The 24,282-nt window shown below is 35.8% G+C and overlaps 1 protein-coding gene across 1 annotated transcript; it reads left to right on the top strand.

Moving 5' to 3' along the window:
• The first annotated feature begins 874 nt into the window (after positions 1-874).
• On the top strand, positions 875-18,165 carry LOC110031737 (ADP-ribosylation factor GTPase-activating protein AGD3-like). Its single transcript, XM_020735103.1, has 7 exons — positions 875-1,415; positions 14,100-14,176; positions 15,065-15,165; positions 16,005-16,075; positions 16,203-16,265; positions 17,797-17,841; positions 18,058-18,165. The coding sequence occupies exons 1-7, from the start codon at positions 1,371-1,373 to the stop codon at positions 18,163-18,165; spliced, it is 510 nt and encodes a 169-aa protein (XP_020590762.1). The 5' UTR covers positions 875-1,370.
• Positions 18,166-24,282: the final 6,117 nt, after the last annotated feature.

The raw sequence follows: 24,282 nt of genomic DNA on the forward strand, positions 1-24,282 counted from the left end.
GGCTTGCATCAAAGACTTCAGCCCAACTGTGTTCAAGATCAATGAATAGGTGCGACATCCTAAACCCTAATCTTCTTGGAAATGCGTGTGGAAAGGTTCTATGACTACCCTTGACTATAGGAGGCTCCAAATATATATGGAGCATAATCTTTAAATACCAAAAAGGATATTAGATGTCTTGTGTCATAATTATTACCACCCAATGGTGAGCTCTCCAAGGTAAAACTGAATCGACACCAACTCTAGTTTCGTGCTCAAACCATGTATCGAGAGGCCTTAGGGGATGTCTTGGATCACGGGAGACTCCGAGTGAGTGAAATATTGTCTCATAGTATTCAATTGGGTACCCCAACCATAAGACATAAAAAGTGACACTCTCATGTACCATTAGATTCATCTTATCAAAACTGTCAATTTGGCTATAAACTTGTTAAAATCATGGCTCTAGATGATATTAAATTTGAATTAAATTTTTTTTTTTGTTAAAAAATACATCGAGATTTATGCTAGATAAGAAAAAATTATTAATTACACATCGAATATTAATATTTTATTTTATTAATTTGAAAAATAAGAAATTGATGACTAAATAATAATAAAAGGAATTTAAATAAAAAAAACTCAATTTTTATATTTATACACATAAACATCTAATTTTTTATATTTACTTAACACCCCACCATTTAAATGATATTAAATTATATACATGAAAATGTGTACTTTTATTTAAACATTATTGTTAGTTAAATAATATTAAAATTTAAAAATTAGACATTAAATATGTAAAAATTGGGTTATGCATATAAATATAAATACTCTATCATTTAAATATAAAAAAAATTATGATATTAGCATGAAAAATCCCTTTGTATTTTTTACATCAGCCACCACCTGCAAAATCTCACTCCAATAGAAGAAACCTCACCAGAAAAGCAAAAACCTCTCCTTTAATTGCCGCTGCCCTTTGTCTCTCTCACCTCTCCACTTCTCTCTTCTCTCGGTGTCGTTGCTAGTACCCAAAATCATTCTGTTTTCCTTCCCGAATCTGTCGCATTGCTTATTCTCTCCCTGCTTTTGCTGGAAACTTGCTCTTACTGTTGTTCCGACAGATCTCCATAAAAGCGTGTCTGCCGGAGGTTGTCGGAGTCCGGAGATTGGAGGGGACTTCGCCATGTCGGCAACAGAGGATTGCGGATCCTGCGTCGACCAAAACGACGGAGCAGGGGTCTACCTCACTGGGATCTGAAACAACGATATGAATCTTTCTATCTGCCGACGCCCATTTTTGCTAGGTTTTTAGGGTTAGGGATCGCCGAGTGCTGGCTGATGAGGATTGGGAACAAACAGCAGGAAGTGCCCGAGGTTTCACCATGCTTTTTGCCAAGCTCGATGATTCTCCTATGTTCAGGAAACAGGTAAGCTCGGAATGTCTCTCCACTTTTCCCACCCGTTTTTAGGACTCTCACGTGCATTTGCTATAAATGCCGCTCATTTTGTTCTGTAAACTTTGTTTGATAGGTCGAGTGTGGTGCACCTTTTCACGGTATTTCAATTTATATTTTTTCCCCCTGAACTAGCTTCATTGGGTGGTTGCTATGTATCAAGGCGAATTTTACAGTTCTGTATGTTGAATTATTGTTCTTTGGAAGCGATCTAGTTGCTGGACTAAAAGTGGCACTTGTTGCTGTTTGGCTTATGTTCCATTTCACAAGGACGTACCAGATGGTTTATTGTAATTGAAGTGAATTATATTTACATTTACAATTTGTCCTTGCCAGTGCAGCCTAAGGTTAACGTAATTTCACTCAAAATTTGGAAAAAAACATTAGATAGCTCGAAGAATCTGCCATGGAATATAAAGTAAGAAAGAAAATGAAAAGAAGAGAGAGTTGGCAACAAAAATGGAGCTTTGTATCAAGGAGTTCTCAACAAGTTTGAGAATGAGATGATAGAAATTCCAAGGAAGATAAAAGAAGATTAGTGAGGGTTTCTACTATCCCCTAATTGGCACCAGGAATCCAATCCCATCTACTTGGATATGGTTGGGTTCTATTTTACTATGAGACGGTCTTTCTTGAATCCTTTCTTCTTATTACCTTTAAGTTGTATCTTTTTGCTTTTTGTGCTTGAGACAGCAGCTAAAGTGATTTAAGCAGGGGCAGCATTTGAACCTGCACTCTTAAGGCCACAAGCTTGATGACTTCACCATTACTCTAGCTTGCTTCTTCCTTTTGTCCCACCTTGGTTTTTTGGTTATGGAAGAAAGATCTTCCAACTCAAAAGTAATTGCAACTCCATGGTCAACCAATTATCACTGCCATAGAATTCCAAAAATATATTTTATGAAATCACATGAGGTTAAAAATAGTAACTTTGTTATAAATAGGGGTGTCAAAAATTGATCCGACATGCAAACTCGACCCGAACTTGACTCAAGAAATTCGGGTTCACCCAAATAATTTATGGGCTTGGTTTGGAATCCTAACGCATTTAATTTTTCAGGTTTGATTCGGGTTAACCCGCCAACCCAAAATTGACTCGAATCTGACTCAATAACTCGCAATGGAGTCGAAATCAGCCGGCCAACTCAAAATTGTCCCAAGATTGACCCTAAATCATTCTGAATAGCCATTATGTCTTATGTTTAATGGATTATCCGGGTCAGGTTTGATTCGACAAGTTAAATCCGGTTCATATTTTTGGTTTTCTGACCCGTTTAATATTTGGGTCGGGGTTGAGTTAAATAATTTTGGGTTGGTCAATTTTGGATCAAACTTGACCCAAACTGTGAAACCAATTAACCCCTAGTTACAAAAAATATATTTCATAATTGAAGCTTGCTCTAGTTGCACATTGAGCTTTAGGTTTCATTGGTTGAAAGTGCAGTCAAATCTGTCAAATACTTGTGTGTAATGCACATAATTTCTCCTGTGATTTGCATCGTTGTACTTCAAAAGGGCCTTTGTTATGTCGTTAACAATACTTATTAAGCAGAAATTTGTCAGGCTGTGCTAGCTAAAAGCTAATCATAGAATTTATCCCGAAAGTTGTAAAATATAGGTTAACAAAATAGTGGGGACAAGCCTGGTGAAGAATGTTTCTGCAACAGCGAAAGGTTTGATGCTGATACAATTTGTCAGGCTATATTTAATGATGTAGTTGCATGTAGCAGTTGTTTGCTAACTGTAGAAATGACCTTTAAGCTGTATCAATAATTTTGTGCTCTAGTGCATGATGACATTTGATAGTTATGAATGAGGAAATTGGGTACTAGAAATTCAAGATTAACATAAACCTAGGATGCATGCCAGTGAAACATTGACACGACACGACACTAATATATAATAGACATAAAATTGTGATTCTTGTATCTTAAAAAATAAAAAAGAATGCATAGAAATTAAACAAATTAAATATAACATTTAGAACAATAAATACATGATAAGACATTTTTCTATCATTCACTTTCAAAAGATGGAGGCCCATAAATAATTTCTTAGCTTATGGCATGAAGAAAAGTAAACATGGAGCCATGAACTGTCAAGTACAGCATCAAGATCTAATAGTCAACTCTTCATTAAAAGGAATAATACGATTGGTTTCTTAGTCATGCACTCACTCATGGCCTTTGATATCATTATCATTAAATAACATAGTTTTTAATTTCAGCTCATCAATGGAAATATTTACAATCTCAAGGGCCCCCTATCATCATGGGACAATTCTATATCCTACAACATTTTGTATCTTGTTATCATCTTTCATATAATTTGGAATTTCTGTTGATAGAAGATGAATATTAGTATAACATAAACCAAATTTTTAGCACATTGTAGAGTGATTTTGTTTCTAATCATTGATTATATGAATATTCATGTCCATTTGTCCCACAACACTTGGCTAAGAAGTTTATTGCTCTAGTTTGAAGTAGATGTGCTAAGGCTCCACACATTAACCAATTTATTGTTTTGATCCATTTTATATCTATTACACAAAGATACTGAACTCTAAATTTCTTTAGGTATTCTCATAATTTAGCTAACTTCACATTTATCATTTGTCTTGCGTCATTTGGAAAATAATGTTTCAAGAAAGCCTTTCTCATATTTAAAATATCTAGATCTTTCTTAGGAGAAACAAATTGAGGATTCTCTAGAAGTGATTCTTTACTAAATGTTTTTCTAGAATATAAAGAGAATAAAATTAGATAACTAGTATTTTACAAAACGAGAATATATTAAAAAATATATAAAATGTAATTTACCTTGGATTTAAAGAATGAGCCTAGCAATGCAGATGTGTGTTATTTTCCTCCACTTGGTCTCCAAAATATAATCATAGTATTTTAATCATAATCTTTTTTAAAAGTATTTATATGAAACTTAACCTCCTAACTAAGCCTAAAAATTTGTGGTAAATATTATAGGTTTACTAGGAAGAGGTGTTCAATTCTCGCTGTAGCTTGCATGATGAGAATTTCGGGATTTGCATTGAGAGGGGAGAATGTTCACTTTGGCTTTTGGTTTGGGCATTGTTGGCAAGAGGGTCGAGGACACCCTTCTTCTGGCTTTGAAATTGAGCTTTAGTGAAGAGAAGGAAGTTGACATCACACCTTGGCGTTGAGGATGCAAGCTAGTGGCTAGATTCATTGGACTCGACATTCCCTAAGCCCTAACGACATGTAAGAAAGGAAAAAGACTTAGGTAAATGTGTGTGGCTTTCGAGGGAAATGAATAAATGTAGTTTGTATTTATCATTTAAATTTAAAGAAAGTAAAAAAATAATAATACATATTTATATTTAAAATATCTTATTAAATTTTAAAGTTATTTGGGTATCATGTGGAATTTTTTTAATTGCATTATTATTCATGTGACCACCACGTCTGACGCATGTAGTTTGTCCATGTCATTGCATTAGCGTTGGTGCATCATGAGCACAAAGCTTGTGTTGCTAGGCTGATCAATTAGGCTAACATTTCATGAGGAATAACACTAGATTTTTGCAAGAGGAATAACACTAGATTTTTGCAAGCATGAGGCCAAGTATAACAAAAAAAAAAGCTTTACTAAAGGGTAAGAAATCAAAATTCTTGTTTAAGTTTCCTTTTTAAGCGTGCACAGTCAATTCCTTGCCATACCATGGCTACATGTAAGGGTCCGTTTGGGGCAGCTTATTTGGTGCGGTGGCGTTTTGAAAACGCACCTGATCTATTTGGGTAAACTGCGTTTTGACAGCTTATGCGTTTTCAAAACGCTAAAAACAACATTTTCACATTGCACGTATCTAGGTGCGGTAACAGCTTTCTGGCTGTGGTCTGACTTTTCCAAAAAAAAAAAAATGTAATAGCCACCGTACCTAGCTTATCGACAGATTATTTTTAATCAGCATCAACAGATTATTCAATAAGCTACAGCTGCCCCAAACTGACCCTAAGTTAAATCAAAGGATGTAATCGTTTATGAATTTTTATACACGAAATCTGAAGGGGTTGTAGAGAGTTGTTTGCTTAGTTGTATTCATTTATGTTGAAGTATTGGCAAGGGAAAAGGGCGACCAAATATAATATTGACTGAATTTATGAAAAAGGCATTTGCACATATTATGCTTAATTGTTTAGACAAGGTTGCCCATGTGCACAAACAAAGGTGTTTTTTTTTCTCAAAATGGAAAAAAAAAACGAAGTATACCCTTTAGTTAATTGAAGCGCACAATTCACAAAGAATATTATTTAGTTTTATACTATTTAAATACCATCATACTAATCAAAATTATGAGATGATCTATAGCATTTCAAGTCACACTAATAAAAGCATTTTCATCAATTAATAAGCAATAGGATGCACATGGTATGATGTGTAGTGCATTATATTAACCCAACACTAAGCTAGCTGGTTTTTTTTTTCCATCGAGAAGTCTAAATTGAGCACATGCTTTCTATGCTCTGCAATGTGACACGAAACATGTTTTTCAATTCTTAAGACGAGTTTTCTTTTTTCGTCTTCTTTCAAATTTAAGAATAATTCTTACAAGTGAAATTTATTGAAACCACATTTTTTGTTTATTTTATGAGAAGTTTATACTTATTACAACATGGCAGATGCTATGCAAACATGGGTCTTATGATCTACTCATGAAAGTCATTGTGAAATGTAACGACTTATGGCTATGGAGATATGCCTTCATTCTTTCTTATTATATAAATAGTTTAAATAAAAATTATGTGTATTTTTAAAAATCGGGTTAGCGGGGAGAGAGAGAGAGAGAGAGAGGAGATATGAGGGACAAGAATGAAAAAATTAAAATTTAAGAGAGCTTTGTACATTTAATTAACTAATGTTATAAAAGATGGGGATTATGATGAGCCATTTTGCTACCATGATGTGGGGAATAATCCCCATAACATGGTATATGTTCCCTAAAATTTTTATATTTTATATTTGTGGAATTTACATTCATACCACCCAATTCTTATTAATTTTCATATCACACCAAACTTTAATATTACTTACATGCCACCCGATTCTTTTAAATTATCTCATCCGCACTCTCGTTACCTTCCATCGACTTTCCGACGAGCTTGCAAGGCAGCGACGGGATGACGACGTACAATGACCCCTGAAATTCCCATCTTTCCATTATTTTCTCCGTTTTTTCTTAAATCCCTCTTTTCATCCATTTTGCCTTAAATCCATGATAGAATAAATTCTGGTGGAAGACAAATTGACAGGATTTAGAGGAGCTAAAGAGCGTGAAAGAGAGTGAAGAAAAACGAGGGTTATTTTCCTCAATGGTTTCGGGTAGGAATGGAGCGGAGGGAGGAAGATGGAAGGAAAATTGGGATTTAAGGCAAAATGGAGGAAACCTGAAAAGATGGGAGTTTCGGCCATCATTGTAGGTCACCATATCGTCGCTATCTTGTGAGCTCGCCAGAAAGTTGACGGAAGGTAAGGAGAGTAGTATATACGATAATTCGGGAGATTTGGGTGATGAAAGTGAACCCCTTTATATTTTTATGTTTCATTAATGTAAAATATGATTAAAAAAATTAAAATAAAGAAAAAAAACCTTAAATAATTTATGAAACTCAAAGGCTATAATCAAATTAGTTATATGCTAACTCTAAAGTCTAATTGACACAGATAAAATAAAAGAAAATAAATTGAGATGTTAAAAATTGAAAATGAAACACTGTGTTCAGTCAAATGAAGTTGTGCTTAAGCTTTTATCCTTTTATGTTTTATTTCTATCCTCATTATTTATTTATCTCATATTTTCCCTCTCTACCCTAACGTACTTCCCTTCACAACCTATGAATGACCCCACAACTGTTCACAATCATACACCCTCTTCCTTTCCCATCCACTTTACAAAAGCATAAAAATACACCCTCTTGGTTTTAGCCTTCTTATGCAATCCTCAAACCACATTCAATACAACCACTAGCCTCCACAAAGCCCTCTGAACCTACCCCATTGCGTCGCAAAATCAAGCTTTCCTTCTTCCGTAACCTCACAAAATTAATTCTCCCACCAGTTCTCGACTTCTTCCTCCTAGTCCAGAATGCCTCTTCTACATACATTTTACATCGCATCAAAGTTAGTTGTGCCTTTTTCTTCAAGGTCCTCCTTACCCCGACCATCATATTAGTATTAGAGTTAAACTTCAAAGGGTAACTATCTTTCAAGCATCTAAGCAATTGTGTAGGTATAATAAGAGAAGAAACCACTATAATAGTTAAGGCATTGTGATTTGATTTCCTCTTGTGGGTAAGCTTTGTAACCCTTGCTTTTAAAGTCATTTGTTTTGATAGATTTTTCTTTGCATAAAAATCTAAGATTTTTGGCATGTAATTTAGCAATTCTATAAAGTTTTTGTATGACCTCCAAGAAGTTTAGGAACCACATAAAGCCAATCAATCCTTAGCACAAAATCTACTCACCTATTGAAACTCGAGATTCACATGTTTCTGAGTATGTGATCCACACAATTTCCTCTTAAATGCTGCTCATTTTGTTTTACATTATAACCCTTTTTTTTGCTTTTGATTCAATGGTAATTATTAAACTATTAGAATATTAATATGCAAATTTCTGTATTAATTGCTTTGATTTGTTTTTATTTACTTTCTTTTTCTCCCTTTATTCTGTTTATTATTTGTTTCCTTACTATTAGATCCTGTAATGGAATTTTTACCCCTCTTTACATCAATAAGAATAACAAAAAGGTTTCTATTCTAACATGGTATCAGAACCATGGCCCTAACCTAGCTGTCGGGCTTTGGTTCCAGCTGGCGGAACTTTTGCACCCTGTCCAGGCTTCAGATTTGCCGTAAGTTCCCCCCACTGTTACAGCAGGATGCCACACTGCTTGTTGCACGACTTCAGGTTTTCGCATTGTTTCAGGATCCCACACTACTTCAGTAGGATGCCACATGTTCTCACACAGCTTCAATGGGATGTCGTAGATTCCAGCATTGCTACAGTAGGATACCGCACTTTTAATTTTTTTATAGGTTCCCATCACTGAGGATCTGTCGGACCCTTCTGCTTCAGAACCTCTGTTTCAGGATTTGGCATTCAGAACCAATGTTCTGGTTACTTGAGGCACCTTCCAGCCGACCAGATCTAGCGAGAACCCTTCCAGAGGCAATATTCCTCCATGCAGTCGGGCCTTTACTTTGTCTCGACAACCTAATATCTTATTTGGCTTAATCAGAGTCCTGATAGACTCCTCTAGCACTGAGCCATCATTTAAAATAGTTCTTGATTCCACCATAGGATCAATTCCAACCTTCGTTCCTCCGCAGATCGGAGGACAAAAACAACATGAACTTTTTTATTACAACCCATAAACTTAAATGATAGTAACTTTCTCCAATGGTCCCAGTCTGTGTTCTTATTTATCAAAGGGCATGTGAGTAATCTCACTGGTGTGATTTGTGAACCTCCAAAGATTGACCCACTATAGAGCTAGGGAAGTGGAAAATTCCATAGTAATGTCGTATATAATTAACTCCATGGAAGCTTCCATTGGCCGATCATATATGTTTCTTCCTTCCACTAGTACCTCTGGGCAGCAGTCCGTGATACCTACATAGATACCTACATAGATGTAGGGAATTTCAACCAACTCTATGAGGTATTTAAGAAAATTCGTGAGGCAAAAGAAGAATCAAGGATCGTGACCCATTACTGCAATGACCCTGTTGCATTATGGATGAAATGCAACCTGTATTATGACTATATTTAGGAATATCCGGCCGACCTATCTCTCTTTCAAAAATTGTCAAAAAGGATTGCATGTTCCAATTTTTTGTAGGCCTCAATAAAGATTTTGACGAAGTCCGGGGCCGTATCCTTGGCCAAGATCCTCTTCCTTCTACCTGTGCTGCTTTCTTTGAGATTCATCATGGAGAGAGCAAGAGACTTGTCATGCTTGGTGCGTCAACTTCGTTTGTCGAAGGATCCGTCTTGGTCTCTAATAGTGCTCAACCCCGGACTGGTCACCCCTCTTGTGATTACTGTCACAAGCCGAACGACACGTGATAAATGTTGGAAGCTCCTCGGGAAACCTACATCCAAATCTTCGGCCAAATCTTTCGTTGTCAAGGGTCTCGCTACATCTTTTGAGTCCAATACAGTACAACTGACTTCTATTCAAAACAATTTGGATTCATCTAACTCTCTTAAACGTCAAATGGAGCACTTAATCAGGCTGTTTGGATCCAGTCCACTCTCTTATGGCCTATCGACCTCCCACGTTCGTCAATGTATCAATCCTATGTCTCACTTCTTTTGCTCCTAGTCTATAGATCATTGATTCAGGTGCCAAAGACCACATAACTGGAAGCTCTCAAGCCTTCTCGAAATATTATCCTTGCTCATGAAAAGATACTGTTAAAAATGTTGACGGGTCCCAAAGTTTTATTGCTGGTAAAGGGTCTGTTATATTAACAACAGGTCTAACTTTGGAATTTGCCTTACACGTACCTCTGTTGAATTGTAATCTTTTATCTATCAGTAGATTAACATATGACATTGTTTGTATTGCTCATTTTTCCTCTGTTGTGTGTGTTATTTAGAATTGTCGTTCGGGGAGGATAATTAGAACTCCTAAGCGAGTAGACTAACTCTACTTGCTGCTTCCTTTGAAATGAAGGGCTTGAGATCTCTCTGATACTTCTTAGCTATGGAAGTTGTTTGGTCATCTCAGGATATTTTTCTGTTTCTATAGAAATTTGTGATTGACCTTTTGACAGAGAATAATCTTCTCATGTGTAAACCAGTGGATGTACTTATGCATCCCAATGAAAAACTTATTGTTATTCCCAATGTGGTTCCTGTAAACAAAACTCACTCCAGCGTTAGGCAGGGAAACTTATCTATATTGCCTATACACGCCCCAACATATGCCACATAATTTGGATAGTCAGTCAATTCATGCATGGTTCCTATGAGCACCATCCCCAAGATGACCATCGGATTCTCCACTATTTAAAAGGCATTCTGGGCTAAGGTTTGTTTTTTCCTGTCACACCTTTTGTTTATTGCAGTTTACACAGATGCAAATTCGGTCGGGTACGCCCATGATCGGTGATCTACCTCGGAGTATTGCTTATTTTTGTGGGAAACTTGATCACGTGGAAAAGAAAGAAGCAGTCTGTTGTTGCTCAGAGCTGTGCGGAAGCCAAATTTTGGTCCATGTTTCTGGGAATTTGTGAAGTTCTTTGGTTACACATCATGCTCCCCGAAATGTTTGACAATCACTGCTCCCTTATAGTTGTTCTGTGATAATAAGACTGTCATTAATATTGTTCACAACCCTATCCAGCATGATCGCACCAAGAATGTTGAGATTGATCGTCACTTCATTAAGGAAAAGCTCGAGTCTGATGAAATTTGTGTTTTGTTAGTGTCATCTAGTGGCTAGTTGACAGATATTTTCATAAATAACATTTATCTACCATTATTCAATGATTTTAAATCCAATTTGAACATGACTGACATTATGCTTCAACTTGAGGGAGAGTATTAGAATATTAGAATATGAATATACAAATTTATGTATTATTTGCTTTGATTTGCTTTTATTTACTTTCCTTTTTCCTTTTATTTTGTTTATTATTTGTTTCCTCACTAGAAGATGTTGTAGTGGGTATTTATACCCCTCCTTGCATCAATAAGAATAACTAAAAGGGTTCTATTTTAACAGTAATACATACTAGTCAGTGCTAATGATCCCCATTTTTTTTTCATCCAATTGCATTTACTTTACTACATAAACATATTTTTCAAAATCAAATTTACTTTACAACGTTTGTGTGCTTAACATCATACCTCCAAAATCAACTCGAGGACTTGCATCAAAATGTCCCATGTTACAAAACAAGCATTGAAGACGAACTTCAGAATTTGCATAATACCAACTGCCATTTAATGAAAAGTGCTGACGGTATATTTGATCTCTTGCAATATAAAGCAGATCTAAAAAGAATTCTAACGTCTAACACTAATGATGCCGACAGAGTTGTACACATTGAACTTGATTTGCATGACATCATTGGGATGAAAGTATTTGGAAACTGTCTATCTAGAGACGCCAATCTAAACATAAATTTTGGTTTTTGATGACCCATATACTAAAATTAAAAATAAATCTAAATTTATTGTTCATTTATTCAAAAATATCAAATTGACTCGGTTATATGGGTGGTTTTTAATTGATACATGATGGTTGATTGTTGAAAAGTTTTCTAAAATGAAATTAATAGGAAAGGTTAAAATGCACAAAAATAATTTATTAGCAAAAGAATAAGATATACAATAACTTGGATAGAAATGAAGAAAATGTTAAGATCTAATTTCTTAGCATTATCTCAAAAGTTTCTATGGACAACTCCACATATTACGTCAACGCACAGTGCAAGTAAGTGACCATTTAAACACTTTTGAAGACATGTTAACGAGAACAAATAGTGCCGATCATTATTGGTAGATTGCTGGCAAGTTTATGATACTACTTAGGCAATAAATATAAAGTGGGTTTATCTTTTATGTTTACACTTCAAAGAATACCTTCCTGTATGCCTTCTTGATTTAAAAAATAGATGAATTTGATTCTTTGTTTTGAAGTATAGTAGCATTTTCTCATATTTATAACATTTGAAATGAGAAAAAAATGTGTATTAGTTATTGATTTTGGCAATGCAAGGAATTTTATATTCATTTAAGAACTCATGAGAGCTAATTTGTAGCTTGAGTCACATCTTAGACCATTCCATGTTAGTTGGGTTAGTGACACATCTCTATCTATGACTACTAGATATCTAATCCCAATTAAACATTGGTCATTATGAGGGTCAAATTTGGACAGAATACATATTCTTCTTCATAGACTTGCTTAATGACATGAATACTATTCACTTTGGTTGCAACAATACTGGTATTTAAGCACAAAGGCAATACCTTCAATTTTTTTTGTCTTATATAGTTAAACTCAGAGGCGATACCATTATTATTATTTTTTTCTGTTTAGTCATTGGATAAGAAAATCTGACCTACATCTCATAGGTTTTGTTTTAAACTCAAGCCTACCTTAACCACAAGGACGTCACAAATTTTCAATTGATAACTCTTGGCTTGTAGGGACACAAATCCTTTGGTCCACATGCCAGTGCAAGGATCACTTCCTAGCATTGTGTAGGGACCCTTTACGCTTGCTCTTTTCCTGTTTGACTTCTACTTGTGGTCTTGCCTGCAACGGCGTGCTTGTCTTGTGGTCTCTAGCTAATAGTGCATGTTGCATATGGCTGTTGCTGAAACTTTTGGGTTTGCAACTGACCTTTGTTTTTCCTTCTTTGACTTTCCCCATCTCTTCTGGATGGCACTGATCTTTTCCTCTTTCCAGATCTGTTTCACTCATCTCCTTACCTACTTTGGGCTAGTCATTTTGGTCGTGCATCGTTTCACTCCTTATTTCTGCTCATTTGCCTCATTAGCTACTTGTAGAGTTTGGTGGTCCCCTTAAATCCATTTTTGTTGACCTGCCTCCATTGCTTTGGTCATCTTTATGGTTTATTTTGCTCGGGGTCATTCATGAAATCCTTGCACTATTCTTTCTTCAAGCTGTAGGTTCTTATGTACATAAGATGAACATGGGCTAGTCATTTTTATTTTTCAAAACAAACATACACTATATTCACTAGTATTGAGATCTCAGAACTTGCTCAACCATCTTCTTACGCTATTGTTGGGGTTTTCTTTGGGTCGTCCCAATAAAGATATCATTTGCAAATACATGTCAAAAATGTAATTGATAGGCCAGTTTTCAGTAGATTTCTTTGATCATTGTCATATTATCATTAGGCTTTTTTTGGTCAGATTGCACTAGACTCTTTTCCTTTTTTTCTGTAAGTACCATGTCATTGGCTTTATGATGATAGGAGTGCTGATGTGGGATTCTCATGTTGACTCTAAAGAATCACATATCACCCATGTTTGCATGGATTTTCTTAGGTTTTTTTATATTAGTTTAAATTAATCAACTTTATAATATCTGGGATTTATTTTCTTAGTGCATATTTGCAAATTGATGGTGTTATTACCTGTCTTTATATGACATTTAGAGCTAGTTTCTTTGTCGAAATAGACATTATCTTTCTTTTTCAGGAGGAAGTTTTTGATTGGTACATTGTTTTGTGGTTAGTTTCTGAAGGTTGACATAGAAGCAATCCCCAATACTTACTTTTTTATAAAATCTTTGGCCATTTACTTTAATTGTTTCGATATCCATCCGAATTTAAGAAAGCAAATGCTCGAGATCATGAAGCACATGTAAATGGCAATATTCCCCTTCTTTAATGATTGTTGTTGCTTCAGCAGTTTAGTTTACTCAAAATTTGAGACCGATTGATCCTTTATAAAGCTGCTTGTAGTGTATTTGATTGTCACATTTCATTTTGACCGCTTACTGTCAATGACAAGAAGATTTTACTTATCATCTAAAGGCATTTAATAACTAGTTATTGTGCTTATTTATAAATGATTCTTTTTGTAACTGCTTGTAATGCATAATGGTTTTCTTATAATGATTGACAGATTCAAACACTCGAGGAAAGTGCAGAGTCATTACGAGAGAGGTGCCTTAAGTTTTACAAAGGCTGTCGAAAATACACGTATGCTGATTTTAACATTTTTCTTCTCATTGTTATGCCTATTTCTTTCTTTGTGAAATCCATGGATTTGTCCCCTTTTTATTTCATTTGTATAGTTTGCTATAATTTTTATTTCTTGCTAATTTTCTCAAGATAAATTCATCTCATTACTGATCAATATAGTGAACTTTTACCGAGAATAAATGGCCTAGAAAATATGTATGGTATTATATTGAATATGATGTCATGTTATATTTAAATTTATCTTCTAGCTTATTTTTAAAATTTTTACTGTTCTAAAATAGTTCGATATTTATTCATGCTCAACTCCCATGCCTTATACTTTTTGTGACTTCTAAGTTGTAGAATTCTCATCTTTATTTGTTGAACTCGGAATCCTATTCTCCCCATGAAATTTTTAGCTTAGATAACATATCCATGCAGATGGCTCGTGTATCCTTTCCATTCACTGTAACCCTGTCTTTTGTACTTTTAACGCTATGTTATATGCTGTACGGTTCTGTTTAATTCCATAAAATTGTTTCTGTTATCAGACTTCCACATAAGCATTGGGCATCTCTTGGCTTTACTTAAATGTTTCAAGAATAAAGTGCTACATTTTTAACATGTTTTTCTTTGAAGATATCAACTTGTTCTGTGGTGAATTTCATTTTTTTAAAAAATTTTAATGGTTTTGTCTGTTTTTATTGCATCCTATTGGGCTAAATTGTATGGGACTTTTGACAATTTTCTGGTATCTTGAATTAAATCTGGTATCTTGAATTAAATCAGTTTTTTTTTTTTTTGCATAGAGAAAATTTAATACCATCATTCTGAAAATTTTTCTATTATTTTGCTTGAAATTCTGGTTAATTGAATTCCCTTTTCACTACTGTTTTTTATTTTCAGTGAAGGGCTTGGTGAAGGATATGATGGAGACATTGCTTTTGCAAGCTCCCTGGAAACATTTGGTGGTGGTCATAATGATCCCATTAGTGTTGCATTTGGAGGTAGATTCATAATGTTTTTTTAGTATTTCATCATCATTCGCTTTATTCCAACTATTTGGGGAAACTTGCTACATAATTTGATGTCACCTAAATTATCATCTAGTTTATCATATCTTATAATAAGCAATTGCAACTTTGCTTATTTAGTAGATCCATTCTATTATTTTCCTCTTTTGGTTACTATACCTTGTAATGCTTCCGGTTATTCTTTGGCAATATTGTTTACTTGAATAATAATAGGATATGCCATTTTCATTGTTCCTTCCAGACCTTGTTGCGCATTGGTAGTTGCCATAGTCGTGTTGACGTCATATTCTGCTGTTATCTGTTAACCTTGCAGTTCAGGGAAATAGAAATCTCATTTAGCGGGTGATGTTTCTTTTTTTCTATTCCAACTCATGTTCAAGATCATCGTAAAAGGAGATTGCTGTCATCATTGATCATTACTTACATAGTGTCATGTAGTTATTTGTTATTGTTGCTCCGTTCTGATTTCGTTCAAGGAAGTTTTATATAAATAACACTTAATTCCTATGTATTTACATATCTAACAACTAAACTTCAATTTTTATATATGACATCTTTATCTATGCATGAAAATTTGTACAAATAGTGGCTTTCTTAATGGGATATGATAGATTTGGATGGCATAAATGTAAAATTGAAGTACAGTGGTTAGATATTTAAATGCATAAGAATTGCTGGTATGTATGTAAATGCCTCTTCATTTAGTTCTTTTGACATGATTGTAGTTGAATTCTTAGGATTTTAACTTGGCATGTAACATCAATGATTACATCTAATAGCATGCTTATTTTCTGTATTCTTAACCTTTATAGGACCTGTTATGACTAAATTTACGATCGCTTTAAGGGAAATTGGAACGTATAAAGAAGTTCTCCGTTCTCAGGTTAAGATTCTTGAATCCTTCAGTAATTGTTTTAAAGATTTTGATTTTTGTTTTATTTGACGACTCATTGTGCAGTGCTTATATCAAGTTTCGTTCTCAGTGGTTCTTTGTTGATTTTCTTCTCTAGGTTGAGCACATGCTTAATGATCGGTTGCTGCAGTTTGTTGACATTGATTTGCATGATGTTAAGGTACATCAGTTGTTTGATTATATATGGTTCCTTTGTTTGAGAATTAAATGTGGCTCAAGCATTTCTGTCAACTCTGATACAAATATAAACCTTCTACTGGTATGAATTTTTTAATTTTCTAAGGATGCATAAAATATGATTTAGGACTATATTTTTCAGCAATTTTTTTTTCTTCGCATTTGCTTCTAAAATGTACTTAACAATGTTGGATGCCAACTTGTCATTGAAGTCATCGTAATCATGTGGCTATACCAAGGTTTAAAAAGGTGAAATCAGGAATTGAGTCAGTTTGCTTTAACGAGGTGAGGCATAAATCTCGAGTTATAAGCTTCAAAGTGGAAAAAAAAACTCATAAAAATAAAAATAATTCATAAATATGACCCGAATTATTGATATATTGATTTAGTTTATTATCAAAAATACATCAACCACAAAGCTTAATCTTAAATATTAATATAAAATAGAAGTTTGAAATATAATTTTAGTTAAGTATTTACTTAAAATTTAAATATTTGATGGATATCAAGATTCATAATGGCCCCATCCTTGCTTTCATCATATTCATTTTCATTTAATTTTTGTCTCGGGTTTTTCAGTCACTACAATTTTCTTCGATCTGTAAATTAATATTATAAATTTAATTTAAAATAAAAGAATAAATTAATAACATAGCCATAGAATCATAATTAAATTATCTATTGACCTTTTTGGATGTGCATTGTATCAGATATATTAAATATATTATGGTATGCTATGGTATGGTATGGTATGATATCATATCGTATCGTAATATAAGATAATATAATATAACAGAATATAATATAATATAATATAATATAATGTAATGTAATATATATTATTAATATATTATAATATAATTTTTTGCATAATTTGATCAAGGCATTTCTTGAAATGCGTCGAGGAGTATGCCTTTGATGAAAAATGCTTAAGCTTATCAGTGACAGGAAGGTTTAAGCCTCGAAATTTCCTTTGCGTGCCTCAATTCGAGGTGAGCCTCAAGGCATATGGCTCAGTCACTTGTTAAATAAGGGGTTCTGCTTAACCACTAACCACTGCTGCAATCTCAGAATGCATAATGCACTAATTTTACAAGTCAATTCTTGTTTGATTGAGTGATTCAGATGGATTTGTCTTTACTGGTGCTTGCTTTCTGCCATAGGATGTAATTTATTTTGACTTGTTTATTTATTATTATCTCAGACAGGTGGAACTCAGTCAGCATCAAACTAGCTCAGTTGGCTCTACAGTTCTTAGACATAACAAAAAGAAGTTAATTAGGAATCAAATCTCACATGATCTAAATGAAAATTTTGAACTTTTTAGTTGTGTAACTCCCTCAGTTTATAATTCATTTCTTAATTGGTGACCGTGGTTACTAGATTTGATTCTTCCTGTCATATGGGAGAATCTAAGTTTCTTCATGTGCTTACGTGCATTATTCTATAATACTTTAGCCAAAAAATGGGCTATTTATGATATGCATCAGTTTAATAATCTCAAATTGGTGCAGGATGCTCGAAAGCGATTTGATAAAGCCTCTCTCTTGTATGATCAGGTGAGCTATTGAATTTGGTCATTTTACTTTCTAAAATGCCTTGAAAAGTATCTTTCTTCTTTTGGTTAAGTCATTGTTCTCAACACTTGTAGTGGTACTTATTTTAAATTAGTTCTGAACTATGATATGGTTAATTTTGAGGTGATTTGTATTAAGGAAGTAGCTTTCTTGTTTGCTAATTAGATGCATCATTGATTGCTTCATATGAATTAATAGGTAGAATTTTTAATCCATGCAAAATTGGCTGGTCATGAATTTGATGCATTGGGGGAGTTCTTTCATGAGGTTATGACATTGATGGAGAATGATTTTTTCCCCATCTAGGAATTCCTCATAAAAAAGAAGGCAAAATTCATTTCGGGTATGATTTTGGGGAAGTAAATTAATCCAAGCTAGAGGTGGAGGGGTATGCTCTCCCTCCTGTGAATGTTTGGGATTCCTTGGTTTCAATGATCATAAGAAGAATTTACAGTGTCAGGGGTATATATTTTTGAAGCATGGGGTTGAGGATCCTCAGTGTTATTAAGTGGATGAACTCTATTGATTGTCTCAAAATGGCTATAGTAATTTTGTAGTTGATACTTTGATATGGGGGGACGTTGCTCGGTGATGGAAATAATGAAGAAATTGGATCATTTCATTTTATTTATAGAAATTTGGACATCCTATTGGATAATGAAATTTTTGCTCGATACTCAACATAAAAAAGGTTTTGGGGAAGGGTTTTGATGAGATTGTATGAAACCGAGCCTCACCTCAAGAGAGAGTCCCACTGTTGGTGCACTTTTTCATCAAGAAGTTGAGGGTTAATCAATGGACATTGGTGTTGCAAGGAGCATTGAAATTATGAAACTAGGGGTTGTTTTTCATAGATGATGTTAAATTTTTGTATGCTAAATATAATTGTGTTGAATTTTTCAATGACACAAGCGTTAGTGCTTGCTTATTTTATCCACATGGAACCAAAAAATGTGAGCTTTTCCTAAAGAATTATCTTCTGAAACTTTTCAGTGTTGAGAAAGACATGAGAGTAGCTCATTAGCGCTTACTTGATACCTGAGTTAACTCAAGACCACAGTAGACATGTAATTCTTATTGCTGAAGTTCAAATTGTTACAACGATGACTTTTCAAAACTGGAAATAAACGATTATACACGTAGAAAGACACCTTAGGGCGACGATGAATGGAATGGGTGGTGGCTGGTCGATAATTAGATAGGGCAGGTGAGGGTTGGGACAACAGTGGGAAGGTAAGTATAAGGTGGCGATAGGATTAGGCGGGTTGGATAGGGGGGAAAGGAATTAAGGCAGTTGATTGGAAGATAGAGGTGTTGTAGCCAATAGAGGGTTGAGGGAATGAGGTTGGCATGCATTGCGGTAACAGCAGGGGGTGAGGACGGTTGAGGCAACTATAGATGTGTAGGGGGAAGGGGCTACAGTGGCTGATTAGGAGAATAGAGGGGTTGTCGACAGTTTTGAGTGGGTTGGAGTGTAGTACGACAACAACAGTGGGGTTCCTGGATTGGTGGCTGAGAGAAATGGGTGGATCAGAGTGCAGAGAAGATAGAGAAAAGGGGACAATACTAACCACCTTAGAGAAGTTGCAGCTAGAGCGTCTTTTTGCTGTCAAATATACCCCTAGAAGGGAAAAGAGGGATGGTGGAAGCTGTCCAAACAAAAATCTTAACAAAATTGAACTAAGATAACTATTGGAGGAGGCGATAGCTCTGCTAATCCTAATTAGGGCCGACCAATTCAGCCTCTCTGCTGAAACGACAACTCTTGCTGAACCAAATCTCGGTACAGCTCCTGTATCTCCGTGTCAGTCTCCCAAAATTGGGGAGCTTTGACCTTATTCATCGAAGCTTCTTCTGATCCGTTGTTAGTGTTGTTGTAACTTCCCAGGGCTGAATGCTTCTCTATTGCGGTCCTAAAAGCACCTGGATTCCGCTGGTGACTGCATTGTCCCCCAAAATACCTAAGAAATTTTCTCCACTTGCAAGCATACCTCCATAACAGGAGAATACGGCTGGGAGTGCTTCTGAGTCATGACGCCCAAGTTTTTTGTCATCTGTATAGATGTCACGTTCTTACTGCTCCCTCTATCACTATGATGGGACTACATACCTTTCCGTTCACAGTGCAATAGATGTAGAATATGTTATGGTGAAATCACTCTGGAATTCTCGTATCTTCAATTTGTAAGACCCATCGAACCACGAGCGTCTCTCCTTCATTCGGTCGAAGATGATGCATTCCATCATGTTCCTTAGCTTTCCTCTCGTCACTAACCTCCTCCACGGTGCTTTGCTCAATAAAAGACACGACTTAGCTCATTGGGCAATTAGAGGCGATGTGCTCAAATTCATGGCATCAAAAGCTTTTTCGGGCTGGGATTGTAGTAGGCGTGCTACTCTTCTTGGGGTTCTTCTCACTCAGGGCGACTCTGTCCTTATCCAGACCGGTTTTCTCAACTCCCTTAGGCGCGCCTTTGCTGATGTCTCCAACTGTGGGTGGTTGACTGCTCTGTCTCTGTTGTCTTTCCATCTTTGGGGCTAAGGTCTGGACATCTCCTAGTGACCAATAGGGCTGCAACTGTACAACATCACTGGTGGTGGGCTTCAGACCCCCTAGATAACTGGCCATGTGTTCTTTTGGCTCGACCAAATCACAGTTCATATGCATATGGTCAAACTGCACCACAAACTCCTTCATTGATAGGTCTCTCTACTGTAGGTGGAGTCTCAAAAATCTATGCTGACGATAGTAGGCGGTAGGTATTTTCTCTACATCGCCTTCCTCATCCTCTGATTTTTGATATTCTTGTCACTACCTTCTCTCTTCCTCCGCCTCTGCAAGTTTTCATCCACAAAGAGTGTTTTTTAATTTGATTGCTGCAAGCTTCACCCTTTTATCTTCCGACAAAGATCCTCTCAACTGATTGTAGTCATTCAATAAAGTTGTCTGGATCCATATCTTCACTGGACTTTCGTAGATCCACCTTTATTTTGAAATCCATGTGTCCTCAACTTGTGGCTTCCTCACTCCGCCTCCTTTGATAATGGATTCCAAAGCATCGATGTCTTTCTTTTTCATCACTGAAATTCTCCCCATGGAAGGGGTTGAAATTCTCATTTCTTTCCCTGTCATGATTGAGGTTAATTTTTGCCTGGGTTTCATTCTCCATATCTTTAAGCCTCTGCTGAATTCAACGGATCTCTCGCTGTGTCTCTTCTCGGATAGGCTCGAACATGTCTCTCCTTTGTGATATGATTAGAGTTTAGAGTTGGGAGGTGAAATAGGGTGTGAAAATAGATTTAGGTTTGTTCATTTTGAAAATTAGCGAGACGACATTAGTATTAGGTCAAGGTTTGGTTATGGTTTGAGAATATAAAAGAATAGTTTTGGTTGATGGGGTAAGGTAGTTGCTTGGAAACCCTAGAATAGGACTAGGGTTAGACTAGTTCTGATATTAGTTGATACTGGAGTTAACTTAAAGTCATAATAGACATGCAAATCTTATTATCAAAATTCAAATGGTTACAATGACAATTCTTCAAAATAGGAAATAAACAATAACACACATAAAAAAGACACCCTAGGGCAATGACAAAGAGGATGGGTGACGGCTGAATGACAGGTAGATAGGGTAGGTTGGGATTGGGACAATTGCGGGAAGGTAAGTAGGGGGTGGTCGCAGGATTAGGCAGGCTAGAGACGGGGCTATGACAACAGGTTAGATTGTAGGGGAAGGAATTAAGGCAACATGTGGGAAGGTAGAGGGGTTGCGGCCAGTAGGGGGTTGAGGGAATGAGGTTGACATGGATTGTGGTAACAACGGTTTGGGGCAGAGAGAAATTGGTGGATGTGAGAGTAAGGAAGATGACAGCAGGGAGAAAAGGGGAAGATACACACCACCTCAGGCTACTTATAGCTGGAGCGCCTTGTTGCCGTTGGATACAACCTTATAAGGAAAAAGAGGGACTACAAAGGTTATCTAAACAAAAAAATCTCAAACAAACTAAACCTTAAAACCCAATAACAACATATTTATAATAAACTAAGATAACTAGGGGGGACAACGAGAGTTATTTTGAAATCTTGTTATTCTAATCTTCACAATTAACCTATTAACTAAAATAGAGGCTTAGAAATTAAATCAGTAAACTATGCTTACAATTATGTCCTTACACATTAGGGAAATGACTTGTACAATTAAAATGCTAGTAATTCAAATCCTTGCAATTAGCCCATTAACTAAATTAGTGGATTATAAATTAAATCAATAAACTATGTACACAATCACGTCCTTACACATTAGAGAAATGACTTGTACAATATTTATAAACTAATCTAATAAATTTATTAATCTTTTTCATATAATTATTTATTGTTTATATATATATTTATATATATTTCTATAGAAGTGGTGCTTATAGTATTTTTTTAAGAAGGCAAAATACAAAAAAGATGTCGGTTAGGCAATTGCATGAGAACTATCAAAGCTAATAAAAAAAATATTGATATTCATTTAAATTCTTAGTAAAAAAAAGCTTCATTGTAGTGCTATCTGTGCGCAACAATTGGCTGCCTCATTCTTTTCTTTGCCTGCATGTTAAAATAGAGCATGCCTGATTAATGTGAGGAAGCCGATATTTCTATTATCTCCTTCTATAATGAGACCTTTATGGGGGAGATATCCAAGGGCTCGACTTGTGCACTGTTGCAGTGTTTCCCAATGAGTGCCAGATGCTAATAAGTTTCCCTTTTCAATTCTAATTACGATCCTGGAACTGCCCAAATGTTTAGGATGCAATGCCCCGTTAACATTTGCTTTAAGCCAGAATTGTGGGGTTTTGCTCGGGACGCAATAAACATCTATTGAATAGTAGAGGTGACTAAATTTAACAAATACCCAAGGGAAAACAAATATTATAACTAAATTCAAAGCCTCGAATTACAATTAATAACAGGGAAATTTGAAATTGCAACAAAACAACAACACTATATTAGGGTTTGGACCTCTGCGTTGGTGGCAAGGGGCAACTTGCAAGCTAGAAACAACCATTGAAGGGGTTGTTCTGGGTGGCGGCAACAAGGAGGAAGGGGTTCGGTGACAGTAAGGGGAAAACGGCAAGGGTGCAGGGATTTGATGCATATACACAACACCTCGAGATCGAAATACAACTGGAGCATTGCTCGGAACCATAAGATATAACTTTAAAAGGGGAAAATGAGATATCGACGACTGTTTTCACCAAAAAAAAATAAGAAAAGAAAAAAACCCTAAACATTCAAGAAACAATTAAATCGACTTACTACTATTAGGAGTGGGTTCCACTCCAAGTGGGTAGCAACGCTAGGCCTAGAGTGGGCCGACCAACACTCTCTCAACCTAGACTGAATTGGTTCAAGGTCCACCCCAGCTCCCGCGTTAGTCTACCATGGTTGGTGGAGTTTTAACCTCATCTGTCGAAGCTTCTGACTTCCCATGATATGACATCAGATTGGCCACGTTGAATGTAACAGAGTTGCTTTAACCTCCTAGATTAGATGGCATTTGAATGCATATATAGGAGGCCTGGATCTCACTATCTACCTTGGAAGGTTTCTCGAATTGCGAATAACCATCTCTATCTATCCAACCATCTGTGAGTACATTGTTGAACTGAAATGAAATTGTACTCTGTAGAGTACTCCAAAAGTAGCTCAAGTTTGGTTTATTCCTCTCTGACGTGAAGATAGGTTGAACCTCCCTTAACGGTGTCAGTCCTAGGGTAAGCTATCAGTTAGGATACTCTCTTTAGTGGTTTCCTTGTGTCTAATTTTGTCTCTTTTGTCTCGCTATCCTCTAACATCCCTACAACTGATCCCACTTGTATCTCTCTCATGGTAAAAGCACCTATATTCTTAGACTCCGTAGAAGGTAGGAGGCCTGCGCGTTTCCATCCTTGATGAATGAGTAAGTGTTTTGGAATCCATCATTGTTGAGTCTCGTGATCAAACTGGCATGATCTCCCCAACAGAATGACAGACATCCATGGGTATAACATCACATCATACCTGGTCATGCAACAAATTCACAATATAAAACTCTACGAAGCATCTCTTGTCATTGCTAACCCTGTTCCCTTCTTCTACCAACCCATGGAATGTAGTCGGAAATGTCTTTGAGTAGTAAGACTCAGCTTTTCCATCATCTGTTTAGACACTACACTCTTACAACTACCTCTATCAATGGTAAGACTGCACATGTTTTCCTTCACATTGTAACGGGTATAAAAGATGTTGTGGAGAAGCCCTATTGGTCTCTGTAGCTTTAGTTTGAAGGACCCGTTGAACCATGATAATCTCACCCTCATCACCTGGAGGCAGGAACTCTTGCACCTCACTTTCTTCTATGTCTTTGTCGGCACAAAAAAGAGAAAGAAAAAGATTGT

Source organism: Phalaenopsis equestris, unplaced genomic scaffold, assembly GCF_001263595.1.
Source record: "Phalaenopsis equestris unplaced genomic scaffold, ASM126359v1 Scaffold000002, whole genome shotgun sequence".
NCBI lineage: Eukaryota > Viridiplantae > Streptophyta > Magnoliopsida > Asparagales > Orchidaceae > Phalaenopsis > Phalaenopsis equestris.

Excerpts from the sequence above, each read along its gene's own strand:
- LOC110031737 (XM_020735103.1), top strand. The coding sequence starts at position 1,371 with ATGCTTTTTGCCAAGCTCGATGATTCTCCTATGTTCAGGAAACAG. Across the intron at positions 1,416-14,099 it reads CTCCTATGTTCAGGAAACAG|ATTCAAACACTCGAGGAAAG; the intron begins GTAAGCTCGGAA and ends AATGATTGACAG. Across the intron at positions 16,076-16,202 it reads AAGAAGTTCTCCGTTCTCAG|GTTGAGCACATGCTTAATGA; the intron begins GTTAAGATTCTT and ends TTTCTTCTCTAG.